General features: G+C 42.7%; 2 protein-coding genes across 5 annotated transcripts in view; both read left to right on the forward strand.

Annotated features, from left to right (window-relative positions):
* LOC109929142 (dual oxidase 2-like) overlaps positions 1-27,535 on the forward strand; it is a 702,670-nt gene that overhangs the window by 579,514 nt on the left and 95,621 nt on the right. The gene's annotated exons all lie outside the window — the stretch shown is intronic.
* stra6 (signaling receptor and transporter of retinol STRA6) overlaps positions 1-27,535 on the forward strand; it is a 50,875-nt gene that overhangs the window by 10,440 nt on the left and 12,900 nt on the right. For 2 of the 3 annotated variants that reach the window (XM_048617214.1, XM_048617215.1), the window contains 13 exons: positions 758-1,063; positions 1,156-1,219; positions 2,976-3,061; positions 7,417-7,553; positions 8,540-8,706; positions 13,415-13,540; positions 14,504-14,571; positions 15,964-16,040; positions 17,880-17,941; positions 20,641-20,803; positions 22,369-22,444; positions 23,559-23,692; positions 26,116-26,233. In XM_048617214.1, the coding sequence (XP_048473171.1) occupies positions 960-1,063; positions 1,156-1,219; positions 2,976-3,061; positions 7,417-7,553; positions 8,540-8,706; positions 13,415-13,540; positions 14,504-14,571; positions 15,964-16,040; positions 17,880-17,941; positions 20,641-20,803; positions 22,369-22,444; positions 23,559-23,692; positions 26,116-26,233 (1,382 nt within the window). In that variant the 5' untranslated portion in view covers positions 758-959. The remainder of the gene's footprint in view (positions 1-757; positions 1,064-1,155; positions 1,220-2,975; positions 3,062-7,416; positions 7,554-8,539; positions 8,707-13,414; positions 13,541-14,503; positions 14,572-15,963; positions 16,041-17,879; positions 17,942-20,640; positions 20,804-22,368; positions 22,445-23,558; positions 23,693-26,115; positions 26,234-27,535) is intronic. The other variant, XM_048617216.1, reaches the window with a different exon arrangement.

Raw genomic sequence — 27,535 nt, forward strand, 5'->3', positions numbered from 1 at the left:
TCAACAGAAACAAAGTTGATTTTATATTGGGATATCCCAAGATCCTGGGAGGCCCTAAGTGCTGTATAGCCAGAGGGAAGCATTGCCACTTATAAAAAGAAGTGCTGCCAAAGTATGCACAGCAAGCTCCCAAATGCAAGTGGTTCCATAGATCAAACATGAAGATGATCTTAAAATGTCGAGGCAGCCTTAGATTGGATGTGAAAGGTAATTTATAGCTGAGAGTTTTCCCTCTTCCTCCTCTTAGTGTGAATGGCTTGTGTTTCCTTCTCCATTTATAATGCTGACATCCTGGGACACCAATTTAATCTCCTGTTCATTTGTTTGAATACTTCAAAACTCTGATCGACCACTTCCCCTATTGAAGAGAGAGTGAATCCGGTTCTAAATATGGCAAGCAGTGATTCAGAGTCATTTTGCCAGACGCTACTAACATATCATTACAACCGAGCGAGTATATTTCGGGGTTTTTTTTTATACATTGAAGTTAATTCCACATTAGCGATCGTTATAATTTTGGCATAATATATGATTACTGGACTTAGAAACAATTCTCTAAAGTATCTCCTTACTGTAAGATATTTTGAACTTGATTACTTTAAATGAAACAAACCTTCCTTGATATATTCACAAGCTGGGTCATATTGAGTATATTTTAGCATTTTGTGTGTCTGCCTGGACATAGGTAACCATTGATCCTGCAACAGATTGGTTTGACAATAAAGCTGACCAGCTATTTCACTAACTCTGTTCGCAGTGTGAAGTTGGACCTGGAGGTGTTAATACAACTTGTAAGGGAAGGCGAGAGAGAGAACCATTTATCGAGGGGAGCCTTTGTACTTTACAGCTTTGGTCATTAATCCAGATCAGTCGCGCAAGGCACCACAAGACAACGGTCTAAGGATCTGAACAACTTTGCATTGGCTCATTGACCAAGTGAGATAGATACAGTGCATAGAATGGATTCCAGGAATGATTCTTTGGACATTGACGAGCCCGATTTCCTGGATTACTCGGACTGGTACATTGACGATCGTTTGGATCCCACCACCCCTCCTGCTGAGTACGTTTTCATTCTGATTCTATTCTTAATTTCAGATTGCTTTTCCTTTAACTGTGGCGAGTACTCATCACGAATTTTTTTTTGTTCTGTAGCGTAACGATCTGTGATCCCACTATCCCAGTTGAGTTGTACCATGTGTGTGCGGCGGGGGTATCTGTAAGTTTTATGTCTCTTTACTCCATTCAGCTTTTAGCATGTGCTTTATAGCAAATGTCTTTGATTCTGGAGTCAACTTTTCTCATTTCAAGATTCCAGTCATTTTGATGTTTTTGGAGAAAAAGTTAAATCCACTTCTTCTCTCATTATTCTGGGTCTTTTTTGTACTGTTTTGACATGCATTGCAAGATTTTCAACTTCATTGCTCCTGACAGCCTTGGTGCAGCACTGACAAAGTGCTATGGTGCGAAACATGCCATCTCTGGAGACAGTGGTGTAGTGGTAATGTCTCTGCTCTAGTAATTCAGAGATCTAGGACAATACACTAGGAACGTGGGTTCAAATCCCAGCAAGGCAGCTGGTGGAATTTAAATGAAATTAATGTGATCTTGAATATAAAATTAGTCTCTGTAATGGTGACTATCATCAATTGGCATTCTTAAAAAAAAAATCTGGTTCACTAATGTCCTTACCTACATGTGACTCCTGACCCACAACAATGTGGTTGATTCTTAGCAGGCCTCTACATCCACTCGCATCAGAGAAAATTGAGGATGAACAAATTGTGGCCTTGCCAACAGTGGCAATATTCCATGAAAGAATGGGATCACACCCTGAGCTCCCTAGTTATGAAAAGTGGTTTCCTTTTTCAGAACATCAATTCTTACATTTCCAGTCCTCGGAAAGGCTTTCGCCACAAACAATAAAGATCAAAAGTCTTTCACTGACTTTCTTCTCCCCTTCCACCTCATCTGATTTGAAATTAAAGTTGCGAGGAACGTTCGGAGTGCATGACCCCTCACTGAGGCAAGAATGTTAAACAGGACTCTGTTGAGATTGACCCACAACATCACCACGAGTAGAGGCTTTAAATTAGCAGTCAAGGGGAAACTGATGCTGAAAGGAATTTCCTCGTTTGACTAAGTGACATGGGAACCGATAGTTAACTAATCTGGACTATTTCTGATGGTGGAGGGTTCAGATTCCTTGTCCTAGGACTGAAAAAAGATTTACAAGAACGTGACCAAGACTGGAAAGTTTGAGTTATAAGGAGAGGCTGGGGCTATTTTCCCTGGAGCATAGGAGGCTGAGGGGTGACCTTATAGACAGTTATAAAATCATGAGAGCATAGATAAGGTGAATAGCCAGGCCTTTTTCCCCAGGGTAGGGAAGTCCAAAGCTAGAGGACATAGGTTTAAGACGAGAGGGGAGAAATTTAAAAGAGACCTGAGGGGCAACATTTTCATGCAGAGGGTGATGCATGTATGGAATGAGCTGCCAGAGGAAATGGTAGAAGCGAGTACAATTACAGCATTTAAAAGGCATTTGGACGGGTGCATGTATAGGAAAGGTTTAGAGGGACACAGGCAAATACGGTTAGTTCAGTTTAAGAAACCTGGTTGATATGGACAGCTTGGTCCGAAGGGCCTGTTTCGATGTTGTATGACTAGGAGGCATTGTTTTAAAAATTCGTGCCAGATCAGAATTAGGGAACATTTTTATACACATAAAGGAAAAGGCAGAAATTTGGAACCCTCTACCATGTTCAATCAGTTGTGAGGTTTGATAAACTGTGGTTTACCAAAGAGCTTTAGGGCTGTTATGGAAAGGCCCTTTTTAGGTTGCAGATCAGTCATCTCGTGGAATGAATATTGGAACAGGCCTGTTTGTTTGAATGATCTGTTTCTGCACAAGACCCTTCAGCAGGGGGCTAATTGCTGCATTTTGACCGAGAATTCTTTGTCTTTTTTTTCAGCTTGCGGTGCTGGTCTTCTTGTCCTTCTTTGTAAAACGGAGACGGCTGTGCAGGACTTGCTGCGGTGGAGCGCCTGGTCTGTTGCAGTTAAGTGTCTGCTGGCATTCAGTTCCCTCAGGGTCAATGTTTGAACCCTGAGTGAACTAGACTTTGGGCTTCCTCAGGTCAAACTATGACAGTTGCTGTAAATACATCACCGTGTTAAGTGTGCTAGGCATACAGTACTGAGAGCCCTCCTACTTAACAATGTTTATCCCGGTGTCTTTCAGCCTGGGTTTTAAAGCTCACAAAATTGTTCACCAGCTGTGTTTACTAGGACGGTCCCACCTTCTGGGTTACGAGGCTACAACCCTGTTCTGGCATGGCCTGGTTTTAAATTTATTTTTTCTTTTTTAATCTGTTTTTGCTCCTCCAAGTTCATTTATAAGCTGGAACTGTGCAAGCTACTTGGGTTTACCTCCCTTTAAGGTAAAGTGATCTACTCATAAATAATTCTAAAACGGGGTCTGTTAGCTCAGTTGGCTGGATGGCTGCCTTTTAACACAGTAATGCCAATGGTGCGGGTTCAATTCCTGTGGTGGCTGATATTACCCTGAAGGTTCTGTCTTCTCAACCTTGCCCTTTGTCTGAGGTGTGGGACCCTCAGGTTAAACCACCAGCAGTCCTGTGTCTGTGTGTGTGTGTGTGTCTTTCTCTCTCTCTCTCTCTCTCTGTCTCTTCCCCCTTGCCTCCATCTCCCTCTGTGTCTCTATTTGCCTGCCTGTCTTTCTCCCTGCCACTGTTGCCTGATCTCTCATCTCCCCTCTCTGTCTCTCTTCCCATCCCCCACTTGTGCCTGCTCTCTCTCTCTCCTGCATTAGAGAGCTGTCCTACAGTCTGTTGGGACTGTGGCAAGTTTACCTTGACTTAATTCTGAAACCATTTGCAGCCACTCGTTATATGGCCCACATTAAAAACACCACAAGGTTTCATGAGGTGCACCAGACAATAATGTAACATCAAGCCATGCAAGGAGACACAAAGTTTAATGTTCAGGTCTGTGACCTTTCGTCAGAACTCTGTTTCTCTTCAAGTACTGCCAGCTCTGGTGAGTATTGTCAATGTTTACTGTCTTATTACAACAAGAGGTTTTTTTCCATTTGATGGATTCAGTGGGGAGATGTGCAATGGCTGTTTCTTCCTGTAGAAGTCTGTTTTCCTGATGATACATTCTGGACTATTTCAGTTTTGGGGGTGACAGAATGAGATAATGTAACAGTTGTGATGCTATACCAACAGACCTCAAGCAGCACTGAACACACGAATAAATGCTCCCAGCTCTCTCTCAACAGGTAGACATTGAACAAGGCAGAATCCCTCCCTTTAAATGTTAACTTTCGGAAAGTACCAAAAAAAAGTGGTCTGATGCATTTCGACCAATCCCAAACCCTTTTACGAAACAGGATTGATCCTTGTGGATCTGTTCCCAGTGAATCCCACTCCACTCCAAATTCATCCGAGCACCTGGATTAACAGCCACATTTACATTCAGAGTGAAACAATTTCTTCTTCACAACAATAAAAGGCTTGGTGGTCTATTATTATGGAAGGTGTCGCTATTATAGAGTCATAGAATCATACAGCACGGAAACAGATCTTACAGTCCCACCTGTCTGTTGCCAACCATAATCCCAAACTAAGCTAGTCCCATCTGTCTGCACATGACCCATACCCCTCGCAACATTTGCTATTCATCTACTTACCTAAATGTCTTTTAAACATTGTAACTGTACCTGCATCCACCACTTCCTCTGGAAGTTCATTCCACACATGAACCACCCTCTGTTTTTTAAAAAAAAAGCTGCCTCTCATCTTTTTTAAATCTTTCTCCTCTCATCTTAAAAATATGCCCGCCTCGTCTTGTAATTCCCCCACCCTAGGGAAAACATACCTGCCATTCACCTTATCTATATCCGTCATTATTTTATAAACCTCTATAAGGTCACCCGTCAGCCTCCTATGCACGAGTTTTTTTTTTAAAAAAGTCCCAGACTCTCCTTATAACTCAAACCATCCAAACCCAGCAACATCCTGGTAAATCACTTCTGAACCGTCTCCAGTTTAATTATATCCTTCCTATAACAGGGTGACCAGAACTGGACACAATACTCCAGAAGTGGCTTCACCAACATCCTGTGCAACCTCAATGTAATGTCCTAACTCCTATACTCAAAGGTCTGAGCAATGAGCATGCTTTGAAAAAAGATTGGAATAAATCTTTTTCTTTCTCCCTCTGTTCTTCCCTAAAACATCCTGTGTCTCCATTGATGATTCAGTCCGAGGGGAGCCTCATTAAAGTGGGATTTGAAACCTTAGCGTTTCCAAGAAAAAAAAATAGGTCAATCCCCACTTTTTGTATGTGTAATACTATTCTGCAGGGATCACTACAGCCAAACCTCATTAAGAGTTTCTACAGTTTGAGTGGTTACTTAGGGGTTTTTGTTTCTGTCCATTGCTACTAATATTAAGTCTCTCAGAAACCACATGAGTTTTTCTTTAAAAGCCAAGTCTCCCAGAAACCACACGAGTTTTATTTAAAGCCAAGTTTCTGATTCAGAATGGAGTTAAGTTCAGCTGTTAATCCAGGTGCTTGGCTGAGTCTCGAGTGAAGTGGGATTCACTGGGAACAGATCCACAAGGATCAATCCTGTTTTATAAAAGGGTTTGGGATTGGTCGAAATGCATCAGACCACTTTTTTTTGGTACTTCCTGAAAGTTAACATTTTAAAGGGAAAGATTCTACTGTTGAGAGAGAGCTGGGAGCATTATTCAGTGCTGTTTCAGGGCTCTTAGTACAGCACAGAACTGTCACATTATCTCATTCTGCCACCCGACAAACTGAAACACTCCAGAACATATCAACAGGAAAACAGACTTCTACAGGAAGAAATAGCCATTGTACATCTTCCCAATGAATCCATCAAACGGAAAAACTTCTGTTAAAACAAAACAGAAAATAGAGCACAGCTGGCGGAGAGAGAAAGAGAGTTCTGGCGAGAGGTCACAGATCTTAATGCTATCTCTCTGTCTCTCTGCTAATGGCCCCTTGTGTGGCTCGCTGTTCCGTGGTTATTATTTGGTGTAGCTCTTGTGAAGCCTTGGCATATTTTTACTGTGCTGTGTCCCACTGTTTTGGAATGGTACAGTGGCTCAGCGATCAGCAGTGTTCCCTCGCAGCGCCATGGACCCAGGTTCGATTCCATCCTCGGGCAACTGTCTGTGTGGAGTTTGCACATTCTCCCCATGTCTGCAAGGGTTTCTTCTGGGTGCTCTGGTTTCCTCCCACAGTGCAAAGTTGTGCAGTTAGGGTGGATTGGCCATGCTAAATTGTCTCAGTGTCCAGGGATGTGCAGGCTGGGTGTGTTAGCCATGAGAAATGCAGGGGACAGGGTAGGAGGTGTGGGTGTGGGTCTGGGTGGGATGCTCTTCAGAGGGTCAGTGTAGACCTGATGGGCTGATTGGAATGCTTCCACACTGTCGGGATTTTATGATACTGTGTTAAAAGTATCATAGGGATTTAGAACGATTTAAGAAAAGATCACTTCATTTCCCTCCCTCCTATATGCCCCTCCATTTACACCTTCTGTCAACAATGTTCCTCTAATTTTTTCTCTTGTGTGCTAATTATCATAATGATTTGGTACCAAAGAAGCCCTTCAGCCCATCAAGTCTATACCACCACAACTATTCTAAAGCTACACTTGTCCCACTTTCCAGCAGTTGACCTTGAATGTTATGACACTTCAAGTGCTCACTCAAGTACGTATAAAAGGTTGAGGTTACCCGCTTCAGTTACCCTCCCTACCACCCTCTGGGTGAAATTTGTTTTCCTCAAATCCTTCTAAACCTCCCTTCCTTTCACCTTTAACAATGTGCCCCTTTGTTACTATGAGACCATAAGATGTAGGAGCAGAATTAGTCCATTCAGCCCATCATGTCTGCTTCACCATTTGATCATGGCTGATATGTTTCACCCTCCTGCCTTCTCCCCATAACCTTTGATCCCCTTACCAATCAGGAACCTATCTATCTCTACCTTAAAGTCACTCAACGACTGGGCCTCTGTAGCCCTCTGCGGCAATGCACTTTACCAATTCACCAAACTCTGGCTGAAGAAGTTCCTCCTCAACTCCATTCTAAAGGGTCTTCCCTTTGCTCTGAAGTGGTACCCTCGGGTCCTGGTCTCTCCTGGTGGAAACATCTTCTCCGTGTCCACTCTATCCAGAATACAGACCCTTTCACTAAGGGGAACAGCTGCTTTCTATCCACTTTGTATCCCATTGGTTTTTAAAAAAAAACACATTTTACCCTGGTATTTTAATGCAATTCAAAGCCACTTTATAAGAAACAATTTTTCTCTTGTCGTTTTATTTTAATTTGGGTAAATGCTGTGTATTTACAGCCCCGTTGGCTTCCTCGAGCATGACTACCACAGAGGAATCGCTGCTGCTGTGTTTGGAGTGCTGTTTTGTTCCTTGTGTGTGGTTGTCCTTGATGACAATCCTTTGCCCTTTGCAGAATCTTCAAAGGGTACCAAAGGTAAATGGGCAAAATAGCTTTTAGCCTCAATGAGGAATTATTCCAGAGGGGGCCGAAGAAAGGAAAAAAAAATACCGGAGTTCATTTACCCTTTGACTTTAATGGAAGACTTTCCTGTGTTTGTTTTTGGAATGTTACCATCACTTAATCCTCTACTGCCAATATCCTAAGGGTTACCATTGACCAGAAATTCACCTGGACTCGCCACATAAACACAGTGGCTTCAAGACCAGGTCAGAGGCTAGGAATATTGCAACAGGTAACTCACCTCCTGGCTCCCCAAAGCCTGTCCACCATCTACAAGGCACAAGTCAGGAGTGTGATAGGATACTCCCCACTTGCTAGCTCCAACAACACTCGGAAGCTTGACACCATCCAGGACAAAGCAGCTCGCTTGACTGGCATTCACTCCCTCCATCGCTGACGCTCAGTAGCAGCAGTGTGTACTATCTACAAGATGCACTGCAGAAATTCACCAAAGACCCCCAGACAGCACCTTCCAAACCCACGACCACTTCCAACTAGAAAGACAAGAGCAGCAGATACATGGGAACACCACCTGTAAGTTCCCCTCCAAGCCACTCGCCATCCTGACTTAGAAATATATTGCCGTTCCTTCACTGACTCTGGGCCAAAATCCTGGAATTCCCTCTGTAAGGGCAAAGTGGGTCTACCTACAGCATAAGGACTGCGGCGATTCAAGAAGGCAAGTGTCTTGTATGCACGTATCTGCAATCCTTCTAGATGGAAGTCCTAATGAGTTAAGTGGTACAAACTAAACTTAAACTGGACAATTTGTAATCTATATCATGGCAGTAAATGATTTTGGACTGTGTTTCTTGCTGTATGACATAAATAAATGTTGTGTTTTTAAGAAAAAAATCAAAAATGTGATATTTATAATCGGAGGTGGAACTTGGGTCCATTGTGTATTTTGCTAATAATTGTATTGCTAACTTGGAACTGTTTATTTTTTCTCTCTGAAGAATACTGGAAGATTATTGCCTTGCTTTATTATCCAGCCCTATACTATCCACTACTTGTGTGTGCGACAGTCAAGAACAAATTGGGTTACTTTCTCGGCAGCGTCCTATCCTGGCTACACTTTAGCATTCTCCTTTGTCAGAAAGTTCAATGTCCTTTATCATCCAAGGTAGTGATTTATTTTGTTTTCTGCTTATGCAACTGTCTTACGTTTTAATCAGAGATTTGCTCTCATTCCGATTACTGTTCTGACAGAGTTACTATTGTTACGATGTGAAATGATTTGTTGAATCCCAGTACAATGATCCTTTTCTCTCATTATCTGGGGAGGAAAAAGCAACTCCTTCTGCTCCTGAATGCTGGGAACCGACAAGAAATCTCTCCCAATCCGCTTTTGCCCTGATTGCAAAACAAAATTATCTCTCTGATATTAGCCCTCTGAACTCAGCAAGAACCTATCCCTACGACTTAAAATTCATTTAGTCTCACGAAGCCCCTTTATCGTCCAGGACGTCAACTGTGTTTGGCTATAATCCATGAGTTTTTGTTATGTGATTTGCTGGTGGTCTGCCCCCACACTTCCTGCCAGTGGTTATCCAACATGGCCGTCCTTTTGGTGCATTGCCACATTTCTCATTAGCCAATTGGATGGTAATTGTCTCTCTCTTGTAATTATTAATAATGTCCAAAGATGCAAAGATAAATTTATGTTTAAGATCCCCTTATTTTTCTCCAATTGTTTTGTGTATCATATACAGTCTAGCCTCTTTATTAGCTGTAGAAAGAGAGCATTGAAGGTTCACCAACTTGATTCATGGATTGAGGGGATGATCCTATGCAGAGACATTGAGGAGAAACTTCTGTGGAAGAGTCATACCAGACTCAAAACGTTAACTCTGTTTCTCTCTGCACAGCTGTTGCAGAGTTTCTCCAGCATTCTCCCACGTTTGCTTGATGAGACTGGGCCTGTAATTCTCAAGAGGCATAGAGATGTACAGCACCTTTGGTCCAACTCGTCCAATGCCAACCAGATATCCCAAATTAATCTCGTCCCATTTGCCAACATTTGGTCCATATCTGTCTCAACCCTTCCTATTCATGTATGCATCCAGATGCTTTTTAAACGTTGTAATTGTATCATCCTCCACTACTTCCTCTGGGAACTCATTCCACACACGCACCACCTTCTGCGTGAAAAAGTTGCTGTTTAGGTCCCTTTCCTCTCTCCCCTTAAACCTATGCCCTCTAGTTTTGGACTCCCCTACCCTGAGGAAAAGACCTTGACTATTTACCTTATCCATGCCCCTCATGATTTTATAAGCTTCTATAAGGTCACCCCTCAGCCTCTGATGCTCCAGGGAAAATAGCCCCAGCCTATTCAGCCTCTCCCTGTAGCTCAAACCCTCCAACCCTGGCAACATCCTTGTAAATCCTTTCTGAACCCTTTCAAATTTCACAACATCATCATTCCTATAGCAGGGAGACCAGAATTGAATGCAGTATTCCAAAAGTGGCCTAACCAATGTCCTGTACAGCCACAAAATGACATCCCAACTCCTGTACTCAATGCACTGATCAATAAAGGCAAGTATACCAAACGCCTTCTTCACTATCCTGTCTAGCTGCGACTCCACTTTCAAGGAACTATGCATCTGCACTCCAAGGTCTCTTTTGTTCAGCAATGCTCCCCAGGACCTTACCATTAAGTGTATAAGTCCTGACCTGATTTGCCTTTCCAAAATGCATCACGTCACATTTATCTAAATTAAGCTCCATCTGCCACTCCTTGGCCCATTAGCACATCTGATCAAGATCCCATTGTACTCCAAGGTAACCTTCGCTGTCCACTACACCTCTAATCTGGGTTTCATCTGCAAACTTGCTAAACATACCTCCTATGTTCACATCCAAATCATTTGTAAAAATGACGAAAGAAGTGGACACAACACCAATCCTTGTGGCACACCACTGGTCACAGGACTCCAGTCTGAAAAGCAACCCTCCAACACCACCCTCTATTTTCTACCTTTGAGCCAGTTCTGTATTCAAATGACTAGTCCTCCCTGTATTCCTTGTGATCTAATCTTGCTAACCAGTCTACCATGAGGAACATTGTTCAATGCCCAACTGAAGTCTATATAGATCATATCCATTCTTCTGTCTTCATCAATCCTCTTTGTCACTTCTTCAAAAAACTCAATAAAGTTAGTGAGACACCATTTCCCACGCACAAAGCCATGTTGACTATCCCTAACCAGTCCTTGCCTTTCCGAATACATGTAAATCCTGTCCCTCAGGATTCCCTCTAACAACTTGCCTGCACCTGATGTCAGGCTCACTGGTCTATAGTTCCCTGGCTTTTCCTTAACTGAATTTCTTACATAGTGACACCATGTTAGCCAACCTCCAGTCTTCCAGCACCTCACCTGTGGCTATCGATGATACAAATCTCTCGGCAAAGGGCCCAGCAATCTCTTCCCTGACTTCCCATGGAGTTTTAGGGTACACCTGATCAGGTCCTGGGAATTTATCTACCTTTACACATTTTAAGATGTCCAGCACTACATCCTCTGTAATATGGACATTTATCAGGATGTTGCTATTTTACTTTTCCAAGTTTTGTATCTTCCGTATCCTTTTCCACAGTAAACACTGGTGCCAAATACTCATGTAGTATCTCCCCCATCTCCTGCGGTTCCACACATAGGTGTCCTTGCTGATCTTTAAGGGGCCCTATTTTCTCCCTAGTAACTCTTTTTTTTGTGTTTGATGTATTTGTAGAATGCCATTGGATTCTCCTTTTAAGTCTATTTGCAAAAATTATCTCATGTCCCCTTTTTGCCCTCCTGATTTCCCTCATAAGTGTACTCCTACTGTCTTTATACTCTTCTAAGGATTCACTCAATCCCTGCAGTCTATACCTGACATATGCTTCCTCCTTATTCTTGACCAAAACCTCAATTTCTCTAGTCATCCAGCATTCCCTACACCTACCAGCCTTGCCCTTCACCCTAATAGGAACATACTGTCTCTGGACTCATTTATCTCATTTTTGAAGGCTTCCGATTGTCCAGGATTCCCTTTACCTGCAAATATCCGCCCCCAATCAACTTTTGAAAGTTCTTGCCTTAAACCGGGAAAATTGACCTTCCTCCAATTTTGAACTTTTAACTTTTAGATCTGGTCCATCCTTTTTCACTTAATTGCCTAGTTTGTCACTGTGTAAAATGACCACTGTTGCTGTTTACTCGGTTTACTGGGAAGGTGATGGCTTAGTGGTGGTATCACTAGACTATTAATCCAGAAACTCAGCTGGCCAGCCCGCGATGCCCACATCCCACAAGTGAATAAAAAATTTAAAACTTTGAGTTATGCTTTATTTTGTACTCCAGTCCAGTGCTTATCACAAAGCTAGCTATCCCTGCTGCTCTTCCTTGATCTTAAAACTTTGGCCAGTCCATATGATGCAAGGCCACAGGACTAGAATATATTGTCTTCCCTTTTTAATAGTTACTGTATTGTCTCTCCAAATTTAGGAGCTCAAACCCTTGGTCAGATCTTGCTCTGTCAATGCTGTGTTCAATCCTGAGCTGTTTTGATTAATGACGGAGTCAAAGCTTGCCAGGGGATAAGCAGGAAAGTGGAATAGATGAGCCGTAAGTTGAATAGCAGATCAGGCTTGAGGGGCTGACTGGCCTACTCCTACACCTAATGTGGATGTTTTTTAGGAAACCTGATGCTGGTAATGCCTCTCTGTGAGTTTAGAAGCAGGAGTAGGCCATTTTGAGCCTGTGACCTGAAGACAAACATTCTCTCCACCATCAGTGCAACATCCTCTTGTCACTGATTACAGTCATAACTACAGACACCCTGCCCACGCTTAGACATCCTATGCCTTCCATTTTACAACCGAGCATTTGAGCTTGTTGTCAGGCAGAATTCAGAACAGGTTGCAGATTTGTCCTTTTTGTTGTTCTGTTTTTACCCCAAATTCAAGAGACTGATCCAAAACATAACAATCCTTCACATTCCACAATTGCAGACTCATTCCGACATTGACCACACTTTCAAAGTTCTAAATTGGTTATAAACCCCTTTGGAACATCCTAAGGTGGTGACCGACCCTACTAAATGCCAGGTTTCTGTTTTACGGCCTTGGCTGCAAGGTGGGTCACAAACGGAAGCAGCTCACTGCCTGAGACAAGAGGGAAGGCAGAGATTCACAAAACGTTCCTCAATTTAGTCTGAAGCCATCGACAAAAGAACTAAGGGTGCCGCGAGGGGAAAATCATCCTCGTGCAGTGAGTGGTTATGGTCTGGAATTCACTGCCCGGGAGGGAGATGGAGGCAGGATTAGTCGAGGCTTTTGAATGGATCATTATGTTTTACCACCAGAAGATGCAGGTTTTTGAGTACAGTCCAAGCCCATACTTCTGGGGAGGGCTTTCGTTCAGCTAATCACGTTTCATAAAACCAACCCCCTCCAAAATTTATATTCAATTAACTCTAACTCTTAAACCTAGAAGGAAAAATCAGTAAAATGTGCAAATAACGCATACAGGTCCAACTTGTACATCTCAGGACAGTGATCCAAAACGACTAGTACATTAATTGCCAAATATATTTATTGGAGGGTGAGGAGGGAATATTACCATTCTCTTGTTCCATTAGGTCACATTTGGACCATATTAGATTATGATAGATTATCTGAAGTCAAAACATTCCCCATTGCAAGGAGTGAGACTCTGAATTGCGGAGAACCAGCAGAGACATGATAGGCCAAATGGCCTGTTTCTGTGCTGTAATCATTGTGATTCTATCATTTTCCATTCTTGACATATTTCTTACTTTTATTAAAATTTTGTTTGCCTGTCCAGTTGCATGAATACTACTCCCTGCTGAGAAGTCTGCCCCAGCTGATATGCCTGGCATTTCTAAGTCTCATTTATTCTTTGTTGCTGCTGAGAAATGGCAGGACTTCACAAAATCTGCCCTTGCATCAGGTAAGTGTCAGATTTATCTCTGGGCAGTGTGGGTTTCTGGTCTGGGACTTCGCTTTGAGGTGTGGGCTTTATAGAGGTGGATTTTGGGTAAATCCAGGGAGCTATTAAAATCCTTTAATTATTAAAATTAGTCTCAGCTCCATCACTTGGTATCTTCAAGACCTACCTTGAGACTTTTCCAAATAAAAGTTTTCATTAGCAGGACTACTACCTCAGCAAATCATCCCTGGATTAGCCTGCGTATCCCAGATTAATATTTACAATTACACCAACATTTAACTATGACACTGAACTAAAGCCAGAACAGAATCAAACTGGGAGAATGACAAAGAAAATAGACTTCAACTATAGTGGTAGGAGGAATGCTTTTCATGCAACACATGATTCAAGGAGTGTTTCTCAAGCTACACACAATCAAGGAAGCAGGAGGAACATTTTTCATGCAACATGAGATCAAGGCTGATGGCAAACGTTTTTCACGGGACAAGTGGACATAGCTAGGGGAATGTTTTTCATGTGACACTCTGGTCATAGCTGGGGGGAGGAAATGTTTTTCATGTGATACATGATGGACATTGCTGGAGGGGGGGATGCTTTTTGTGTGACACATGATCAGCATCTGCAGTGGACTCCCATAAGGTGATAAAAATGCTGGAATCACCCAGGACAACTTGGGCAGCTGTTCACCGTTTAAGCCAAGTTCACCGTTTAATCTGATCATGGCTGATCATCCAACTCAGTCACCTTTTAAACCTTCCGTCCCTTACCTTCAATCTGTACCTGGTCCTTGATCACTCCACCAAGGGGAAAAGTTCCTTCCTGTTGTCAGTATTAAACTGGGATTTAACTTCTTTGTTGGTAAACATTAAGTGATGGTGTTACCTGGTCAGTTGTGAATGGTGGGGAGGTATTACATCCGAATCTGTGCAGTCTTCCCTCACCAAGTTCTGGTTTCCTCCTCAGTGTCCAGTTGATAAATATTACACTGATTACTTAAAGATTTTGCTGAGGAAGAGGCCATGCAAAAACAGGTTAGTAAATTACTCTGTTCGTGTGTGTTTTCCTGTCATAGAATCGTAGAATCCAAACTGTGTAGATAAAGACCATTCAGCCCATTGAAGTCTGCACTGACCCTCAAGAGTCCCCAACCCCCACCCTATCCGTGTAACACTGAATTTACCATGGCTAACCCACCGAGCCTACGCATCTTTAGATACTACAGGGCAATTTAACATGGCTAATCCACCTGACCTGCACCTCTTTGGACACTTGGAGACAGTAAGGACTGCAGATGCTGGAAGCTAGAGTCAATAAATGTGAAGCTGGAAATGCGCAGGACTGACAAAGGGTTTCGGCCTTCCCTGCTCCTCAGATGCTGCCTAACCTCCTGTGCTTTTCCAGCTCCACGTTTATTGACGTCATTGGACATCCTACAATAGCATTTGACTTTCAACTCGCTCTGGTTTCTCTAGACTATTGCCACTCTTGGTACCTTGTCCCATTTGCGGCTACTCCATTCAACCATTGCCAGTGCGCGTGTGTGTATATACAGAGCTGATAGCAACATCCTGGACACCACTTTGATTGTAATGGGCATGGTAACAAGTTTGTGCAGCTCAGCGAAATGGTAACATTGACCCTCTATCCTATTGTGGAAGCCTGTTTTTAATAACTACAGTAAACATTGTGTTATCCAGCATCTCCCAATATTTCTGAAGAAGGGTCTAGGCCCGAAACGTCAGCCTTCCTGCTCCTCTGATGCTGCTTAGCCAGCTGTGTTCATCCAGCTCTACACCTTGTTATCTCCCAACCAACGTTCTCTAGGAATCAGAATGCCTGACAGCCCAATTCAAGCTGGTCACTTTCAGTCTTTAGCTAATGCTTTCCTTTTATGGAAAAGAGCCTATCAATAATAACAGGAGATGGGGAATCAGCAGAGGTCATTCTTCTGCTTTGCATTGCAATGGTTCAGTCATTGGGTCAGCTTTGGTTACTGTTCCTGATCGTGGATACTTCACTCAGAGCAACTGTGGGTGAAACTGACAGCTCAAAATTTCCTTTCTTCCTGAAAAATTGATCAGAAGGTTGTGGTGTCAATCTAGTCTTCAGCTGTGCTTGTTTTACTGTGAATGCCTGGGTGTGCTGGGTCAGCACTCTGTCTGTCTCTCAGTCGCTCACTCTCCTGTTCAGTTGTGTCCCAACGCCCCTCAACCCCTCTCAGATGCAGCAACACCTTGCCCTCTGCCCTGAGTGATTATAGGTCCCCATTGTTCAGCGTTTTGGATTAACCTGCATGCTCCATAACACAGATTTTTACCATATTCAGACAAAATGGAGTTGTGTGACTTTAAGAAGTGGAACTTCGAGAGCTTTGTGTGCATTTTATTCTCTTGTTTGTTTTTCTTCCTGTCCCCTCTTTTTAGTGTCAGTACAGATCGACCAAGCCTCTGGATCAGGATGGAGATGTTGATACGATCATACGTCTATTTACCGATAGAAGGTAAAACCTTTAAAGCTGGAGTTACTGTACTGATGCTATTCTGTGAATTCCTTACATCGCCTGTGTTCGGCTGCTCTGGCTCAATCGCTCCCAGCTCCTGCAGGGACACTGACTCTGATCCTCCCTTTCATCTCACAGGGTCACTCAGCAAAAGGAGGAGGCCGTTCAGCCTATCATTCCTGTGAGAGCTCTTTGAACAAGCCAACCAATTAGTCTTGGAAATTCTACCTGCATCCTTTCTTTTTAAAAATACCATTGAGTTTCCCTTTTAGGAGAAAGGTTCCAGGTGATGAGAAGTGACACTTATTTAAAAGAAATGTTTCTTGGATTCATTTTTCAATAATCTAAAAACTGTGCCCTTTAAACCATCCAGTGAAATGAATCACCCCTTTATTTATTTACCACCTTTTTCACTTTGATTACCTAATTAATTTCAATTTTCCCTGGAGAACAATCTTTTTAAAAGTCTACACCTTGGTGGAGGGATGGGATAGAAATCAGAGTAGCTCCAAAGAAATCTAAGCTGGCTGAAGAATTCTGTTAGTTTTAATGTAAGTTATTTTTTAATTCATTCATGGGATGATGGAATCACTGGCTAGGTGTGTATTTATTGCAACTAATTTCCCAGAGGGCATTTAGGAGACAATCACATTGTTTTGGATCTGGAGTCACTTGTAGGCCAGTTTCTCTCTCTGAAGGGCATTAGTGAACCAGATGAGTTCTTCCAGACAATCCACAATGGATTTGTGATTTCAGATTTTAACTGAATTCAAATTCCACCATTTGCTATGGTGAGATTTGAACCCACATCCCCAGAACATTGCCTGGGTCTCAGGATTAACAGTCCAGCGATAATACCACTAGGCCATTGCCTCCCCATGTCAAACTAGAGGTGACACAGTGTGGAGCTGGAGGAACACAGCAGGCCAGGCAGCATCAGAGGAGCAGGAAAGCTGACATTTCGGGTCAGGACTCTTCTTCAGAAATGGGGGGGTGGAGGGGAAAGGAGCTCCGAAATTAATAGAGAGGAGGGGTGGGGCTGTGGAAGGTAGGTGGGATGGTGATAGGTGAGTGCAGGAAGAGAGTGGTGGGGATTGGTCGGATAGGTGGGAGAGAAGACAGACAGGTCAAGGAGGTGGGGATGAGAGTGAGGGTTTGTCATGGGATGAGGCTGGGGGTGGGGAGATTTTGAAACTAGTAAAGTCCAAGTTGAGGCACCTAGAGGTGTCCTAGTTTGTTCTCATGGTGTGAAATCCTCAGCATTCCTGATTCCTAATGCGATTTTATTTCTGTCAGTCACACTGAGCCTTTCCTCCTCTGTACGGGCTCTATCGGGCTCAAAGAGTTGCTGGCCCTGCTCACTCAGAAACTTTTGTAGGGAGAACCTGTGTAAGTGCTGGAGTCCTTCCAACTGAAAGGTTTGAATCCGTCCCTGAATTTGTGGATACAGACTGATTCCTTTTTGTTTTAAATTGTTCATTCACGGGGGTATGGCCATTTATTGCCCAGAATTTTGCCGTGGGCCTGAAGTTATATGGAGGCCAGACCAGGTAAGGGTTCCAAATTGTCTTCCCTGAAGGAGCCAGATGGGTTCTTAAGATGATCGACAATGGTTACATGATCATCGTTTTAATTCCAGATTTTTATTGAGTTCAAATTTCACTATCGGCCATGCTAGGGATTGAACCCATGTACCTGGCGTTCTGGATTACTATTCCAGTGATATTATCACTAACCCACCCCTTGCCCATACTTCCAAACAATGTTATTGGGGGAAATCGAGAGAAGGGACTTCTTTGCTTGCTTTTTTCTTAAAACAATCCTTTTCTTTTCATCAAGGGTTCCGAATTCCAACAAAACTGGTTGTATCAATGACAGTGGCTGTCATTTCTGTCTATCAGGTAAATGTTGTTAAAAAGTTGATCTTAAATCAGCATTGCCGACTTTATGTTCTGAAATTGATACTTTCCTGCCGTGGGTTCAAAAATGACTGATGTTGTAACAGGTTTAAATCCGATCTTTCGAGGTCTCATGCAGTGGGAAACATTGCTGCTTCTGAACCCAGGAGTTCTAGGTTCAAGTCCCACCCATTACTTGATAGCTAAGGAAGGTGTGTTCATAATATAGACAGGTTGAGGTTCAACTGGTAAATCCTTTCATCAACACTCCTGGATGGAAGGTGGTGAGGTGGGAGGGAGTTCTGGTTAAAATGGAGATGGAAACTTCCACCATCGCTATCCATAGCTCTGAGCCAAACATGCTCAGGTTAAAATGTATGTAGCCACAGCAACCTGGAATCCCTTGGAGCCATTTGGCCGTTGTGGATCAGACTGGTGCCAGCAGCATGGGGTTCAATCCATGCTCCGGTTGGATTTGGGACCTATCTCTCTATCCCTAGCCCATGGGAGGTCTGCAGAGTTAGAGCTGCCTTTGGACAGACCACTTGACAAGAAGGAATCCAGCAATCATTGTTAAATTTCAGTGCTGCAGGAGAGAATTTTCAAAAGCAGAAGAGTATTTCCCTTTTTCTTGATATTTTTATCAACTTCTCTGAATTGTCTCCAACATATTGATGCACTTCCTTTAAATAAGGAGATAAATCTGCAGTGTGGTCTCACCAAATGCCCATGGCATCCTTACTCTCATGTTCAAATCCTCTTATAATGAAGGTTAGCATCCTATTAATCCTCTTAATCTCTTGTTTAACTTGCACACAAACTATTTGTCACTCATGCAGTACAACACCCAGATCCCTCTGCACCTCGGAATTCTGCAGATATTCTCCATTTAACTAATGCTCTGTTTTTTATTATTCTTCCTGCTAAAGTGAACCCCACCATACTCCATGGGATGTCCAACCTACCTTCGTGTCATTTGGCAAGGTTAGCTACAATGCCATTCCTCCCTTCATCTAAGTCTTTATTATAAATTGTAAAAATCTGAAGCCCAACGCAAACCCCAATGGGAATCCAGTCATCACATCTCGCCAATCAGAAGAAGATACATCTGTTTTTTGTTTTCCAGCCAATCTCCTATCTATGCTACTATGTTACCTGCTACATGTGCTCTTAACTTATGCAATAACCTTTCTGAGGGACCTTGTCAAATGTCTTCAAGTGCAGTATATCTGCAGGCTCACCTTCATCCACAGCATATGTTCAAAGGACTCTAATAGTTTAGTAAAACAGTTTTCCTTTCACAGAACTATGCTCACCCTTCTTGATTGAGTTTTTCCAGTGTCCAACTATAATTTTGTTAGTAATTGATTCTAACACATTCCCAATGACAGATGTCCAGCTGACTAGCCTATTATTGAAGTACCTGTAGAAGCTCTTGCTCTCTGTATTTATATATTATATTATGGTTTGTCCTCTCTTTAGAATGCTCACTTAAGTAGGATTTATACTGATTCTCAGTATTCTGAAAAGCCCTCTTACCAGTTTGTCTCGGCAGTTTGTTTTGTACTTGATATTTGAGTGTGGGAAGCGAAGTTTTTGTGTATACTTTGAAGAATGCCATCCCTTCACAATGAAGGCGCTCGCTTGATTCGCAATTAATTTTGCCTGCGGATGCTTCTCTCCAAACCAACCATTGAGGATCGTCACTCTAGACTTTTGACTAATCAAATGATGTCATGAGAGAATGGTTCAGTTGGCAAAGTGGCCAGCTGAGATCAACTGGACAGAAGAGACTTTGTCATCGAGACCCATCTTTTTGCAGGATCATGAGAATTCATGGTGTTAAGGTGTGGAGAGAATTCAGAATCTTGAGCTCAGACTCGGTGCTACATAGGTGGAAGTGCTGTCTTTCAGAGGAGATGCTAAATCCCTGTCTGTGGGCTGTATGGTGGCTCAGTGGTTAGCACTGCTGCCTCACAGCACCAGGGACCTGGGTTCGATTCCATCCTTGGCTGACTGGCAAACTTTGCACATTCTCCCTGTGTCTGCATGGGTTTCCTCTGGGTTCCTCCCACAGTCCAAAGATGGGCAGGTTAGGTAGGTTGGCCATGCTAAATTTCCCCATGGTGTCCAAGGATGTGCGGGCTAGGTGGGTTAGCCATGGGAAATGCAGAGTTACAGGGAATAGGGTAGAGTGAGGCTGTGCCTGTTTGGGATGCTCTTTGAGGAGTCAGTGCAGATTCGATGGGCCAAATGGCCTCTTTCTACACTGTAGGCATTCCATGATTCTAGATGCAATTGTCTTCAAAGAAAACAAATAGTGAATCACTAAAACAGATGATCTGATAATTTATGACCTTGCTGTTTATGGGAACTTGCTGTGCACAAAACTAACCGCTGCATTTCCTACACTGGAAACGCTTTGAGATGTCACAAGTTGCATTGTATAAACATGGCTTGGTATTAAATGCAGCAGTGAAAGTAACGTGTACTGGGTCAAGTTGGATGGGTTAAGTCTGTGGCCTGAGTGAATATTGTCATTGCCCATCTATTAATTCAAGCCTGCGTTTGTTTCTCTTCACACTCTTTTTGATCCAGCTGTCCCATGTCTCACTTCTGATTTTTTTTTTTCTAGGTTGTATATTCCTTTTGCCTTTACCACATTTTAAATAATCCTAATCATGTTTTGTTTACCCCTATAGTTTGCCCTTCTGCTTGTATTGTACCTCGTCCCTGTTCTACAGAGGATGCGAGCTGGAGTCCAGGAACATGTATCCTACACACTTGAAGGTTTTGGCATCAATCTCTCAGAAGATAGGAGTGAAGTTCTGAGCATCGTTAAATATTACATTTGGGTTGTGGAAGGTACGGATCGAATGCTATTCAGTTTGGCTTTTTGGATTAAGAAGAATAAAATGACCACCACTAATATCTCAGTGCCAACCAACACTGTAGCTTATTGGAATCTTACCACAGCAACTAGGGAGGATACAACTTCCTAATAATCTGGCAACAACAACTGAGATCATTTTGATTTTATAAATGATTTAATATTCAGCTCACACGTCTTTCAGATCTATTCTCTCCAGTTTGGATCTGACTGACTTGTTACAATTGGAACAAAAGGAACCAAGTACAGAGCAAGAGATAGTAGGAACTGCAGATGCTGGAGAATCTGAGATAACAAGGTGTAGAGCCGGATGAACACAGCAGGCCAAGCAGCATCATAGGAGCTGGAAGGCTGACGTTCCGGGCCTAGACCCTTCTTCAGAGCAATGCAATGTCTGTACGTTCTCAGAAAGTGAGTAATCACTGCACAAAAAATGGCCTGATCCGCACCAACAGTAAGTTGGCTAAGCTAATTTCCACAGAAGGTTATTTAAATTCACAGATGAAAGATTTGAGTATTTGGCTTGGAAGGATTCACTTGTTCGTTGCAAGGAAATTGATGTTCAATTTGTCAAAATTGCAATCTTCCTTGTGGCTCATTACAGCCTGAGCAATAGACCCACTACCAGAGCAGTCAGTTTTTGGGCTGTCTTCTATCAAACTACAGCACTATCTGACTTTTTTACTTGGAATTATGGCAATAGAAAGTAGAGGTTTCTGGCGAGACGAGGTTTGTATCTGTTGGAGTTTTGCACAGTAAGAGGCGACATGATTGAAACATATAAGACCCTGAGTGCGGAAAGGATGCTGTGTGAGAGAATCTAGGACATAGAGGCCACTGTTTAAAAATAAGGGATTATCTGTTTAAAACTGAAGCCAGGTGAATTCTTCTGTCTCTGAGAGTTGTAAGTCTTTGGAACGCTCTGTCTGAAAAGGCGATGAAAGCAGAATCTTCGAATATCTTTTAAAGACAAACACGGATAGATCCGTAGGCAAAAATTTCCGAAAGAACTGCAGATGCTGGAAGTCTGAAGCAAAAATACTCTCTCTCTCTTCCCAAAATTCCAAGTAAAAGAACAGTACTATGGGTCGATAGATGACAATCCGAACACCAGTTGCTCCGGTATTGGGTTTGTTATCCAGGCTGTCATGAGCCACAAGTAAGAATGTCATTTTGACAAGTTGTAAGTCAATTGCTATGCAATGGAAAATCTCAGCTGGTCTGGCAGCATCTGTGGAGAGAAATCAGGTTTAACGTTTCAGGTCCAGTGACCCTTCTTCAGAAATCCTGTTCTAAGAGGGATCACTGGACACGAAACATTAACCTGGATAGACCCTTGGTGTGACCAGGAGATATAAGGGGTGTAGGCAAGAATGTGAATTTGAGGTCACAGTCAGGTCAGTTGTGATCTTATTGAATGGTGCAGCAGGCACAAGGGACTGAATGGCTTACTGCTTCTTGTTCACATGTGTAGTACCATATGGATAATGTCAGGACGGTGTGGCAGGAGATAATTTGACTCCTCCTTTTTCCTCAACAGTGTGCTACGTGTCAGCAGTGGCTGTATCCTGTTTCCTTACCCTCTCTACATTAATGAGGTCAATGGTTTTGCACAGGTAACATCAAAAATATAAGGTTTCTGGTTCTGTCATCTCACCTGATATGGCAGGATCTCCTGCCATTTGTAACTGGCGTAGAGAAAATGCCCCTGCTAATGTATTTCCATAGGTGCTTTCTCTTTACAAAGACATCACATCTCACTAATATTTCAAATGTACTTTTTAAATAGATCTGATGCAGGACAGTCTTCTTAGGATAAACACACACACATCCTCCCCCAACTTCTAATTGTGGATCATTTTTACTTTTTATTTTCTGTTTGAGTTTCTTAGAGCTCATGGGCTTTTTATTAATTTTAATAGCTTTAATGGAATGTATGTCTTGAACAATAACATGCAGTACTTAATATTTAAAGGTGCTATGTAGGTGTTTGTTGGACAATGATGATCTAATTGTGTTTATTGAGCACCATTAGGAACAGGAATAGGCCATTCAGGCCTAATTTCCATTCATTAGGATCTTGGTTGATCATCCAACTTGGTACCCTGTTGCTGATTTCTCTCCATACCCTCGGATCCATTTAGCCCTAAAAAATAAACTATATGTAACCCCCTCTTGAAAATGTTCAATATCTCGGCTTCGACTGCTTTCTAAGAGTTCCACAGGCTCACCACTTTCTGGGTGAAGAAATCTCTCCTCAGCTTAGTCCTAATTGGCCTATGCCATACCCCATACTGTGACACCTCCAGTTCTGGGCTCATCAGAATATCCTTCTTGTGTTTAACACTGTATGGTACTGTTAATATTTTATAGGTTTCAATGAGATCCTGTTATTCATACTTTAAAACCCCAGTGACTATAGTCCTAACTGATCCGGTCTTCATACGTCAGTCCTGTCATCCCAGGGATGAGTCTAGTAAACCTTTATTGCACTCTCTCCATCGCCAAAACATCCTTCCTTCCGATAAAGAGACCAAAACCGCCACAATATTCTGGGTGTGGTCTCACTAAGACCCTGTACAGTTGCAGCAAGACATCTTTGCTCCTATACTCAAAGGTCAACATACCATTTGCCTTCCTTACTGCCTGCAGGACTTTTAGGTTTAATATCTGTGCACATTGGTAGATAAACACTATGTTAAATCTGACATGGTCTTTGCTCTGTTATAGGGACAACCTGCAGGCTCTTTTCAGAGGAGACACACAAAAAGTCTTCAATCGTAACAGGTCTGTCAGACTCTCCCGCTCTGCCATTGTCTGTTGGATGAGCTTCACCAGTTACCAGGCTGCATTCATCTGTTTGGGTATCTGCTAATGGACTGTTTTATCACGGTTTTATTTTGGTTCTATATTTGAGCACGGAATTAGTTTGTCTCTAGATATTCTCTGAAGAAGGCAATGGTCAAGATAGAATGCAGGCCCTTTCTTCTTTTTATGATCCCAGTAATATCACTTGATCAATTGTCACCTTCTTCCAGGAACTGAAGGGGTGTCCTTCTGGTGCAGAGGGTAGTGTCCCTTCTTCTAAGCCAGAAGCTCCAGGTTCAAACCCCACTCCAGAACTTAATGGTCAAGGAAGATGTGTTCATAACATGGCCAAACAGGTGAGTGTCCTGTAAATCCTTCCAACATGTGCCAACAGCAGGTGAGAGATTCCTGGTCAGCCATACTCAATGCAGAGTGTTGCTTTTCAAAGTTACGGGACCAGGTTAGTGACCTGTTCAAGGGAAAAGCTGGCCATGGAAAAACTCACATATATATTTGCCTTGTTGGCCTGGTGCATTACTGGATATGGGAAAGCTCTATCTCTAAGTTCAAGAGGTGGAAAATTTACAATCTGTATCCTCTTGCATCAAATATTCCTGTTGTGTATATGAACTAACTTCGCCTATTTCTCTGTTGGAACATCCTATTTGACACCAGTGCTCTTTATGCTCCACCCAAGCCTCTTCCCACCCTTTCATTAAACCCTAATAACATTTCCTCTATTCCTTTCTCTTTCATGTCTTTGCCTAACTTCCCCTTTTACTGCATTATTTTTGTGACGTGTGGAGGATTCAAATATTTAAAGGCTTGTTACAATGAAGTATTGTTAAAACACCTTAGAATCGAGTGGTGAACAGAATAACTTCATCTATTTACTTAATCTGTGTAAAACTTAATTTACTTAATTTTGCTTTTCTTAAGGCAAGGTTTCACCTGTTTTAAAAGTGATCTCCCTTACAACAGCAGGCTTGAGAATTACACATTTGCACTCGTGAGCATATGGTGTGCACATGTGAACATATGAGTAGAGTGGCGTAGTATGCCATTTGGTTCCTCAAACCTGCTTTGCCATTTGATGAGATCGTGATTGATCTCTGTGGTCTCAGATCTACTTTCTCAGCTCCCATTTTCTCCTTTGGATTCCCTTGTTAGTGTAAACAATCTGCCTATCTCTGCCGTTAAATATTGCATGATCCTGCATCTACTGCTCTCTGGTGAAACAAGTTACTTTTTCCTTCATCCATGGGTGGTTGTTATAGCAGGTTAGGCCAGCATTTATTGCCTGTCCCTAATTGCCCCTTGAGAAAGTGGTGGTGAGCTGCCTTCTTGAACTGCAGCAGTTCATGTGATGTATGTAGACCCACAATGCCCTCAGGGAGGGAATTTTAGGATTTTGACCCAGCAACAGTAAAGATATATTTCCTAGTCAGGATGGAGAGTGGCTTGGAGGGGATCTTGCAGAAGGTGGTGTTTCCATGTATCTGCTTCCTGTATCTTGGTCATGGGTTTGGAAGGTGTTGTCTTAGGAGCCTTAGTGATTTTCATTAGTGCATCTTGTAGATGGCTCAGTAGCAGCAAGTGTGAATGTCAGTGGTGCAGGAACTGAATGTTTGTGGATGTAGACTGCTTTGGTGTCAAGCTTCCTAAATGTTGTTAGAGCTGCAGCCATCAAATCAAGTTCCACATGGTCTACTCTGAAAGAGAAAACGCTCATTTATTTCTATTGTAAATGCGAAATGCCTCATACTCCTCAACTCTCCTACGACAGAAAATCTCCTTTTCATCATCCACTGATTTCACGTTAATATTTACACTTCAAGCCTTTTTGAGGCAATTAAATGATTCTGGAATGAAGCTGAAGGGAGCCACTTGGTCTGAACTTGATGACATTAATTTGTTTGAGATTTTTAAAATTTTTTTAAACTATTAATCTATTTTAAATTTTATTGTTCAAACTATTCCTAAACTGATTGGTGTGGTGAGTGTTTTTACCATGGTTGAGAAAGCAAGTGGGTAAACTAACAAGGCATAGCTCTGTTTTTAGCACATGAGGTTGACAGAAGACCAGCATAGACACTGGAAGTATCTGCCAACGTGTCCCCTGCCTCCCCAACCCACCCAAGAAAGGAATTGAAATATATTTTCCTTTGCCTGCCCAACTGTTGTTCTCTCTCTCTTTGGGCCGTCTCCCCCCCCCCACCCTATCTTCCACATGTAAACCAACATCTTCCTCGCTACCATCAGTTCTGTGAGGAAGAGTCACTCAACCCGAAACATTAGCTCTGATTTTCTGTCCACAGATGCTGCCAGACCTGCTGAGCTTTTCCAGCAACTTCTGTCTTTGTTTCTGATCTCCAGCATCCGCACTCCTTTCAGTTTTTATTGAATATATTTTGTGTCTTACTGTATGTTTCAAAACAAAACGACGTTGCCATCTCATTCCTGTGAATCTCCCCTTTAGGCCTCCTCATTCAGCAAGTGGTATTCTTCAGCTGCTTCCTACTGTTTGCCTTTCTTATTGTCGTTCCCATTCTGTATGGACAAAACCTGCTCATCTTCAGGATCCTTGAGAACATGTGGTGAGTGCAAATACGCCAAAATTTCTTGTTATGCAAATGATTCGATGAGGGTTGAGCTACTTGGATTTTGCTCCTCATTTCACCATTGGGAAGAATCTGGTCGTATTTTTCCTGTGCTGTGTGGGAAGATTTGCCCAAATCCCCAGGCTTGCCGAAGGCTCATAGAATCCCTACAGTGTGGCCCATCAAGTCTACACTGACCCTCTGAAGAGCCTACCCCTATCCCTGCATTTCTAATGGCTAATCCACCTAGCCTGCACATCTCTGGACAATTTAGCACAGCCAATCCACCTAATCTGCACATCTTTGGACTGTGGGAGGAAACCAGAGCACCAGGAGGAAGCCCACACAGACGCCGGGAGAATGTGCAAACTCCACACAGACAGACAGTCGCCTGAGGGTGGAATCGAACCTGGGTCCCTGGCGCTGTGAGGCAGCAGTGCTAACCGCTGAGCCACCATGCTGCTGTGGTACTTGCTTGCAAATGTTCCTCATTAGAATATTGGATACAAAGAAATCAAAATTTCCGTCAACATTTTGATGGGGTCCCCTGATGTATGCTTGTCAGCTGTGCTTGTGTTGAATGTAAGAGCAGAAGTAGGCTATTCAGCCCCTTCAGGTCTGCTCCACATGTCTGATCTGATATTTCAGTTTTAAGAGGCTATTTCATATTCCAATCCACATAATTTGCCGATTGAGAGAGAGACAACCAATAGACAACATCATCCTTGACTGGAGTCCTACTTGATTCCTGTAGGTTATTTCCTGTGGTATAACTCCTAGCTGATAGATCTGGATTGGTGATTTCCCCTTTTGTTTTGTTTTATGCAACCAATAGGAAAGGCCATTGAACCATTTCCACCATCACATAGATCATAGTTATTCCATAATTGATCTCCATTAACCCTCCTCCATTCCATAACCACCTTCAATCTTGTCACATAAATCTATCAAATCCCACTTCAGTCAACTCCTCTCGTCATCAACAGCTGTCTGGGGAAAGAGAGTTCCAGATTTTCACTAAGCTTTGTGTGAAAAAGGTGCCTTCGACATCATTCTTGAATGACCTAGCTCTAAATTTCAGGTTATAAATCCTGTTTTTTTCCATTAAAACTTCATTAATCAAATGAAACAGCTTAATGAGTTTACTGAGATAGTAGGAACTGCCGATGCTGGAGAATCTGAGATAACAAGGTGTAGAGCTGGATGAGCACAGCAGGCCAAGCAGCATCAGAGGAGCAGGAAGGCTGACGTTTCGGGCCTAGACCCTTCTAGACCCGAAACATCAGCTTTCCTGCTCCT

This window comes from Rhincodon typus, chromosome 36, assembly GCF_021869965.1.
Source record: "Rhincodon typus isolate 14 chromosome 36, sRhiTyp1.1, whole genome shotgun sequence".
Classification (NCBI taxonomy): Eukaryota; Metazoa; Chordata; class Chondrichthyes; order Orectolobiformes; family Rhincodontidae; genus Rhincodon; species Rhincodon typus.